This window comes from Amblyomma mixtum, chromosome 10 (assembly GCF_055824585.1).
Source record: "Amblyomma mixtum isolate Tamu chromosome 10, ASM5582458v1, whole genome shotgun sequence".
Taxonomy (NCBI): Eukaryota; Metazoa; Arthropoda; class Arachnida; order Ixodida; family Ixodidae; genus Amblyomma; species Amblyomma mixtum.
In genome coordinates, this window is record NC_143021.1 from 4119592 (window position 1) to 4129052 (window position 9461).

The following is a 9461-nucleotide window of genomic DNA, read 5'->3' on the forward strand; positions in this document are numbered from 1 at the left end:
GATATGAAGTCATGTTTCGAGAGGATTGATAATTTTGTGGCACTTAACGACGTTCTGGAGACATAGAAGTGGAACTTGTTCCTCAATGTAGTAGGCAGTGCCGCGTACGGGAAGGTCAAGAAAGTTGTAGTTCCTGACAGTCATACTGACAAGACCTCCGAAGAAATACAGATGGTACTTGAACAACACTTCAGTCGCGAGTACTGAGTAATAGCCGAGCGTTGCAAGTTTAACAAAGGCGCGCAGCAGGAAGGAGAATGCCTAAAAGGAATTCATGACAGAACTTAAACATCTGGCCCGTAATTGCGAGTTAATGGCGTTTCTGAATGACGCCTCGAGGGATCGCCTTGTTGCAGGATTGCGCGACTAAGAGACTCAAAGGATATTGTTGGCAACGGAAGACTTAACCTTTGAAAAAGCGTGTAAGGTTGCGTTCGAAAAAGAACTCTCTGCGAAGCAAACAAAGGAGCTGTATTCTAGCAAAGCAGACATTTGGGCTAGTTGGTGTGAATTCATGGTGGAAAAAAACAGCGCAAACTAAGACAGAAAACACAGAAAAGAGGGGAGACACTACAAGCGCTGACTCGCAACTAAGGTTTATTAGAAAGAACAGAACAGAATATATAAAATAACCACCCACGACTGCGTACGTCATAACAGATTACGTGCAAGGCGTACAAGGTGATCTAAATAGGAGCAGCGCGCGTGTGCACCCGGTTATTTCAGTACCTAAATTTTAATTGTGACAAGGCCACTGAAGGATCACTCACGCACCGTTTGCCGTTTTTTCGGATAAAGAACGCTTCCATCAGCTCCCGGGTCAACTTATCTTGGTGGAAAAAAGCACGTTAGTTTTCGGGAAAAGGGGTGTGCAGTTGCAAACCCGGCAGGGTGCGGGAAGGCTGTCTCGCGAGTACACAGGGGCGCAATAAAATACACGGACATAGAAGTAGACAGGGACGAGCGCTTCTGTCCGTGTCCATGTCCGTGTCTTTTATTGCGCCCCTGTGTCCTCCTGCAAAGTTATGAACCAACCCGCCCAAATACAAGTACTTCTGTGTCTCGCGAGTCACTGCCGATTAAGTTGCGGTGCTCAAAGAGCCTTACATTTACACAGCGCCCCGTTTGCTCGATGTACTCTTTACCGCAAGACAGTGGCAACCGATATAAACACCCTTTTTGCAAGGGATGAAAGCCGCCACATGTTTTGTTGTACAGGCCTTGCGATTCTTGTGGACACCAGCCGCCAGTTTTTGTCCACTTGTGGGCAAATTGCAGCGAGCTTCTTAGGATCCGAGAACACCACCCTAAATCTGGAGCATTGGCTCAAGTGTTGTTGCACGACAATCTGGAAACGTGCGGCATGTTTAGCATTGATATTGAGGACCTTTTTTACTCGTTGCCGCACAGTGAACTGATGAAAAGCGTTCAAGCGTGCATCAGCGACGACAATGATGCAGTCAGCTTTATAAGCAAATGCGGCGTGTCCATTGAAACGTTTTGCGAAATCTTGTCTTTTTACCTTAAACCGACGCCCATCGGATGGAACGGTTCATTTTTTGCACAGAAGGCAGGAGTGTGCCTTGGGTCGAGGGTTGCACCTGTGCTTAGCAACATTTTTCTGAGCGACATGGATGGGAAGGTAGCTGCGGCCTCGGCGGGATTGTTCTTGAGGGATTTCAGATACGTGGATGATTTTTTAGTCATCGTGGAAGGCTGGAAGGAAGGATGGAAGGAAAATGGCTGATGTTCTGAGGGTGTTCAGACAGTTCGGCCGTGGTCTAAGTTTTACTACGGAGGTTTCTGTTGGCAACGAGCTACGCTTTCTTGACATGTCTCCGAGAGCTACTCCGGGACACCTTTGCTGGATGTATCGCCCGCGCACCGTCAAGCAACTCCTCGGTTATAAGTCAGGTCACTCAAAACTGATCAAGGACGGTATCGCTGTTTCGTGCCTTAAGGCCGCCACATCTAGGTCGTGCCACCACCATGTTGGGGAAAGTGTGTCAGAGCATGTGGTACGATTGAAAAGTAGTGGTTTTCCCGACCACGTCATCTCCAGGGCAGGAGAAAAAGTTTTTAGGTGGGTTAAGACAGGGGCCAACGGAAGAGGCCGCGTTGACAGTGAGCACCGTAGGCCGGCTGTCATTCCGTACGCCCACAGGCTTTCCCATGGGTTAAAAAGCGTGGCAAAGAGGTAGGATGTTAAGGTGGTGTTCTCGGCTCCTAAGAAGCTCGCTGCAGTTTGCCCACAAGTGGACAAAAACTGGCGGCTGGCGTCCACAAGAATCGCAAGGCCTGTACAGCAAAACATGTGGCGCCTTTCATTCCTTGCAAAAAGGGTGTTGTATATGGGTTGCCACTGTCTTGCGGTAAAGAGTACTTCGGGCAAACGGGGCGCTGTGTAAATGTGGGCTCGGTGGGCTCGGTGGCTGTGCTACAATGCGGTCGCTTAACCCGTTCTGCCTCGCCATGCAGGTGATCGCTCCCCTCTGGATTACCATGCTTTTCCCCGCCCCTCTGGCTGCCTGTCCACCGGACATCTCGCCGGAATGGACGCCCGCTCTCAACCGTCCCGATATGTGCCAGCCTTGCGCCATCACCGCTTCGCCCGATCGTGCGCTGACCTCACCAGTGCACTGCACCCTCGACAGACAGTTGGAAACACCATCGCCATCAACATCCTCTTCCGCTCCAGCTTTTAAGCAGCTTCGGCCACCGGCGTCGCTTTGTGGGCTCGGTGGCTGTGCTACAATGCGGTCGCTTAACCCGTTCTGCCTCGCCATGCAGGTGATCGCTCCCCTCTGGATTACCATGCTTTTCCCCGCCCCTCTGGCTGCCTGTCCACCGGACATCTCGCCGGAATGGACGCCCGCTCTCAACCGTCCCGATATGTGCCAGCCTTGCGCCATCACCGCTTCGCCCGATCGTGCGCTGACCTCACCAGTGCACTGCACCCTCGACAGACAGTTGGAAACACCATCGCCATCAACATCCTCTTCCGCTCCAGCTTTTAAGCAGCTTCGGCCACCGGCGTCGCTTTGTGGGCTCGGTGGCTGTGCTACAATGCGGTCGCTTAACCCGTTCTGCCTCGCCATGCAGGTGATCGCTCCCCTCTGGATTACCATGCTTTTCCCCGCCCCTCTGGCTGCCTGTCCACCGGACATCTCGCCGGAATGGACGCCCGCTCTCAACCGTCCCGATATGTGCCAGCCTTGCGCCATCACCGCTTCGCCCGATCGTGCGCTGACCTCACCAGTGCACTGCACCCTCGACAGACAGTTGGAAACACCATCGCCATCAACATCCTCTTCCGCTCCAGCTTTTAAGCAGCTTCGGCCACCGGCGTCGCTTTGTGGGCTCGGTGGCTGTGCTACAATGCGGTCGCTTAACCCGTTCTGCCTCGCCATGCAGGTGATCGCTCCCCTCTGGATTACCATGCTTTTCCCCGCCCCTCTGGCTGCCTGTCCACCGGACATCTCGCCGGAATGGACGCCCGCTCTCAACCGTCCCGATATGTGCCAGCCTTGCGCCATCACCGCTTCGCCCGATCGTGCGCTGACCTCACCAGTGCACTGCACCCTCGACAGACAGTTGGAAACACCATCGCCATCAACATCCTCTTCCGCTCCAGCTTTTAAGCAGCTTCGGCCACCGGCGTCGCTTTGTGGGCTCGGTGGCTGTGCTACAATGCGGTCGCTTAACCCGTTCTGCCTCGCCATGCAGGTGATCGCTCCCCTCTGGATTACCATGCTTTTCCCCGCCCCTCTGGCTGCCTGTCCACCGGACATCTCGCCGGAATGGACGCCCGCTCTCAACCGTCCCGATATGTGCCAGCCTTGCGCCATCGCCGCTTCGCCCGATCGTGCGCTGACCTCACCAGTGCACTGCACCCTCGACAGACAGTTGGAAACACCATCGCCATCAACATCCTCTTCCGCTCCAGCTTTTAAGCAGCTTCGGCCACCGGCGTCGCTTTGTGGGCTCGGTGGCTGTGCTACAATGCGGTCGCTTAACCCGTTCTGCCTCGCCATGCAGGTGATCGCTCCCCTCTGGATTACCATGCTTTTCCCCGCCCCTCTGGCTGCCTGTCCACCGGACATCTCGCCGGAATGGACGCCCGCTCTCAACCGTCCCGATATGTGCCAGCCTTGCGCCATCACCGCTTCGCCCGATCGTGCGCTGACCTCACCAGTGCACTGCACCCTCGACAGACAGTTGGAAACACCATCGCCATCAACATCCTCTTCCGCTCCAGCTTTTAAGCAGCTTCGGCCACCGGCGTCGCTTTGTGGGCTCGGTGGCTGTGCTACAATGCGGTCGCTTAACCCGTTCTGCCTCGCCATGCAGGTGATCGCTCCCCTCTGGATTACCATGCTTTTCCCCGCCCCTCTGGCTGCCTGTCCACCGGACATCTCGCCGGAATGGACGCCCGCTCTCAACCGTCCCGATATGTGCCAGCCTTGCGCCATCACCGCTTCGCCCGATCGTGCGCTGACCTCACCAGTGCACTGCACCCTCGACAGACAGTTGGAAACACCATCGCCATCAACATCCTCTTCCGCTCCAGCTTTTAAGCAGCTTCGGCCACCGGCGTCGCTTTGTGGGCTCGGTGGCTGTGCTACAATGCGGTCGCTTAACCCGTTCTGCCTCGCCATGCAGGTTAGTAAGCCATGTTGTCTTTACGCTAAGAAATCTAGTGATTACTTTTTGATACAGCTGCCGAGCCCGCAGTGCTGCCTTGCCATTGTCACTGAGTGTTCTGATGTCATTATTTCCTTGCTTTTGTTGTCCGGCGACGTAGAGACTAACCCCGGCCCTGCCTCACTCGAAACTGTACTTACGGAACTTAAAAAATTGTCCGCCGGTCAGTCGACATTAATCGCGGAAGTTACATACCTCAAAAACCAGTTACTAACAACAGACAACCTTATTTCTGATCTAAGCAGGCGCATCAGCGCTCTTGAAGGTCATTACCAAACCATACAGTCACTACGCACAGAGATTGAAGGCCTAACTACTCACACCGCCCAGGCAACTCGCCAGCTCTGTGATCTCGAGGATCGCATAGACGAAGCAGAAAACCAATCACGAAGAAACAACCTCATATTCTACAACATTCCGGACCCTGACCCATCTGAAACGTGGGCCGACTCTGAAAAGCTACTAATTCGCCATTGCTCTGAATTTTTGGACATCACCCTCGACCCCAAAACAATAGACCGCACTCACCGTCTTGGGCGCCACGAACCTGATCGCTGTCGTCCGTTAATTGCCAAATTCGCACTTTTCAAAACGAAGGACGAAATTCTAGCTAATGGCCGCAAATTCAAGGACACTGACTACTCCGTCGGTGAAGATTTTTCACGCCGCGTTCGCAATGTGCGCAAACACCTAGTTACATTTGCCAAAAGCAAGACTAACCGTTTTTCTTTGCGATACAAAACCCTGTTCATCGGTTCCCGACGATATATCTTCGACGAACCATCGCAATCTGTAAAAGAGATACCATAGCGGTTGCTGCGCCGCCAGCCCCCAGCCGCTCATATACCTGCCACCCCCCAGCCTAATCTTTCCTTTTCGGCGATTTTCACAAACATACGTAGTTTTCTTCCGAAACGCGAAATCATCTCCAATCTTGTGTGTTCATCTGCTAGTAACTTGCTGATACTTACCGAAACATGGCTCACTAATGGCATCACCGATACTGAAGTTCTTGCTGACTTACCGAATTTTAACCTTTTTCGCAAAGATCGCACATCCGCTCGAGGTGGAGGCGTTTTCATCGCAGTTAACAATCAGTTCTCGTGTACAGTTATTAATATTCCATCAGACCTTGAGATACTATGGCTACTTTGTCGCGCTGCGCCCCAAACCGTACTGTTGGGCGTTTGTTATAGAGCGCCAAATACCAACTCCGATTTCTCTCGAATTCTTAACGACGTGATCAGCCAATTAATGAGGAAATACCCAAAAGCGCATATCATTCTTTTTGGAGACTTCAATTTTCCAGAAATCAACTGGCAGACACAGACAGCAGTCGGCAACAGGGAAGCGAATGATTTTATCGAGGTCTGCCTAAACTTCAACTTAACTCAAGTGGTATCTGAACCGACCCGCGTTGCAAACATCCTAGATCTAATCCTGACTACCCACCCGGAAGCCCTCTCATCTATCACTTATCTACGCGAAATCAGCGACCATAAAGTAATCCACGCCACATTTGAGTTCCACCCATCACGACGTCAGAATCAAAACAAAACTATTCGCCTATACGACAAAGGAAACTATGAAGCCTTTAGTCTTGAATTAAACCAATATCTCACAACATTTGAAGCATCTTTTCACGATCATTCAGTAAATGATAATTGGTCCCGTTTTAAGAAAAAGTTTAGCGAACTAACCGATAGATACATCCCCAAAATAAGTTTCCACTCGGACCGCCAGAAGCCATGGTATACCAAAACGATAAAAAGACTCGACAATAAAAAGAAGCGCCTTTTCCGTGCGGCAAAATTAAAGCAATACGACGAGTGCGCATGGGAAAAATACTATACAGCCGAACACACCTACCTATCAGCAATTCGCAACGCAAAATACTCTTTCCTTCACAACGACCTCCCGAAATTGTTGACTTCCAATCCCAGAAAGTTTTGGCAGGTCATAAGTGAACACCCGGCACATACCATCACTCTAACTAAAGAGTCTGGAGAAGAAGCTGATGACATTGAGTGTGCTGACATTTTTAATAACGCCTTCTCATCTGTGTTCACTAATGAAATTCACCCACCAACTGCAACTTTCGCCGTCAATATAGAGTCCAGCATGCCTGCTATCGCGTTTTCTGAAGCCGGCATTTCCTCGCTCATTGAACACCTTAAAACTTCATCATCGGCCGGCGTCGACGAAATTAACTCCAAAATACTGCGCAACACTAAGAATATTTCTGCAATGTACTTATTGTTATTATTTTCACAGTCGCTTTCTACAGGTTCCATTCCGGATGACTGGAAAGTGGGAAAGGTCATTCCCGTCTTTAAGTCCGGTAACAAAGATTCTCCTTTAAATTACCGTCCGATATCATTAACCAGCATACCTTGCAAAATCATGGAACACGTCATCTATTCTCAAATCATGGACTTTCTTGACGCTAACAACTTCTTTCATCCCTCACAACACGGGTTTCGCAAGGGTTTGTCATGTGAAACTCAACTGGCCGTCTTTCTTCATGACGTTCACTCTAACCTCGACCTAAACTTACAAACTGACGCTATTTTTCTAGACTTTGCTAAAGCATTTGATAAAGTTCCCCATAGGCGTTTACTGCTAAAACTAACCATGCTAAAACTGCATCCTAACGTCTTATTGTGGATCGAAGAATTCCTTTCTAACCGCTCCCAGTTTGTTCTCGTTAACAGCCAGAGTTCCAACCCTCTTCCAGTAACATCAGGCGTACCCCAAGGTTCTGTACTTGCTCCCCTCCTATTCTTAATCTATATTAACGACTTACCCTCAAACCTGGTTTGCAATGTTAGTCTGTTTGCAGACGACTGCGTTATTTACCACACGATTTCTAACACCTTTGACCAGTCTCAGCTCCAAAACGACATTGACACAGTGCATGCCTGGTGTGATGACTGGCTAATGTCGCTTAATCCCAACAAATGTAAACTCGTATCTTTTCACCACCGGCGTAACCCCCATATTTCCCCTTACTCAGTTGCTAACGTTCCACTAGAATCTGTATACTCATACAAGTACCTAGGTGTCACCTTGTGCCAGGATCTCTCCTGGCGTTCTCATGTAACGAACATCATCGCATCAGCTAACCGGTCATTGGGTTTTTTGAAACGTCATCTACGGCACGCCCCTCAAAGTATTAAACTTCTCGCCTACCAATCACTCATTCGACCAAAACTAGAATACGCATCTGCTATCTGGAGCCCGCAACAAGCATATCTCATCAGTTCACTAGAATCTGTCCAAAATCGCGCAACGAGGTTCATTCATTCTGCCTATTCATACGACATCAGTGTATCGTCACTTAAACGACAATCAGGTTTATCAACTCTTGCCCATCGTCGTCGCATTGCTTCTCTTAGTCTGTTTCATAAGTTTTTTTACAGTTCCCTCGGACAACCACCCTACATCACACCGCCCGCTCGCATATCTCATCGCACCGGCCATCCACTGCAAGTGTCATGCCAACGCGCCCGCACCGTCACTTTTTCCGCATCCTTTTTTCTTCGCACTGCTAAAGACTGGAATGGCCTTCCCCACGACGTTGATGCCATCACCTGCCAATCAAGTTTTGTGAGCAATTTAAATATGCATTTCATAAATATCATGTAAGCATTCATATTCAACCTATATTTGTACTCCCACCCCTTATGTAATACCCCCAAAGTGGGGTCTTTAAGGAAATAAAGTGAAGTGAAGTGAAGTAAGGCTCTTTGAGCACCGCAACTTCCACGGCAGTGACTCGCGAGACAACCTTCCCGCACACTGCCGGGTTTGCAAATGCACACCCCTTTTCCCGAAAACTAACGTGCTTTTTTTCCACCAAGATAAGGTGACCCGGGAGCTGATAGAAGCGTTCTTTATCCGAAAAAATGGCAAACGGTGCGTGAGTGATCCTTCAGTGGCCTTGTCAGAGTTGGAATTTAGGTACTTAAATAACCCGGTGCACACGCGCGCTGCTCCTGTTTAGATCATCTTGCACGCCTTGCACGTAATCTGTTATGACGTACGCAGTCGTGGGTGGTTATTGTATATATTCTGTTCTGTTCTTTCTAATAAACCTTAGTTGCGAGTCAGCGCTTGTAGTGTCTCCCCTCTTTTCTGTGTCTTCTGTCTTAGTTCGCGCTGTTTTTTTCCACCATGAGCTGTATTGACAGGCAGAACGCTGGGCCGACGTAAATGTTTTAGAACTTTTTGTTGGGCTAGATGGTGCATGTTGTAAGAAAAGAACTGTGACGCAACCAAGACGTACACAAGAGAGGACCACACAGGACTAGCCCTAAACTTCATCTAACTTTATTCACTAACAGTGCGGAAAATATAAGGAAAAACCAGGGCACGTGCAGAGAGATACAAGTTCCGACACAACACTATCTACGTAACCGTTCAAGATACTCCATTTCCGATTTGAAGAGGCTGACCGACGTATCGCTAACACAAAATACACCTCTCTTTTTTATATGAAATGCTTCCAATAGTTCCGTTGCTCTTGTATCTTTGCTTTTACCTAGAATCTTTATCTGGTGAAACCGTGGTTGACACTTTTTGCAGTACTTGCATCTAGCCTGTAGATAATTTTCTGCCGCTCGAGGGCATTAATAACATTCAACGCAGTGCTGAGAAAGGTGTGCACCACTTACGTCTTTTACTGACCGGGCGTGCTCACCTGCCATTTCATTGATGCACCGCCCTGTTTGGCCCACATAGGCCTTCCCGCATGA

At 49.8% G+C, this 9461-nt stretch overlaps 1 protein-coding gene across 1 annotated transcript; it reads left to right on the forward strand.

The window, feature by feature from the left end:
- The first annotated feature begins 2441 nt into the window (after nucleotides 1–2441).
- LOC149325013 (uncharacterized) lies at nucleotides 2442–6310 on the forward strand. The gene has a single exon (XM_089564065.1). It carries the CDS (start codon nucleotides 2443–2445, stop codon nucleotides 5512–5514), a length of 3072 nt encoding a protein of 1023 aa, XP_089420191.1. The 5' UTR covers nucleotide 2442; the 3' UTR covers nucleotides 5515–6310.
- Nucleotides 6311–9461: the final 3151 nt, after the last annotated feature.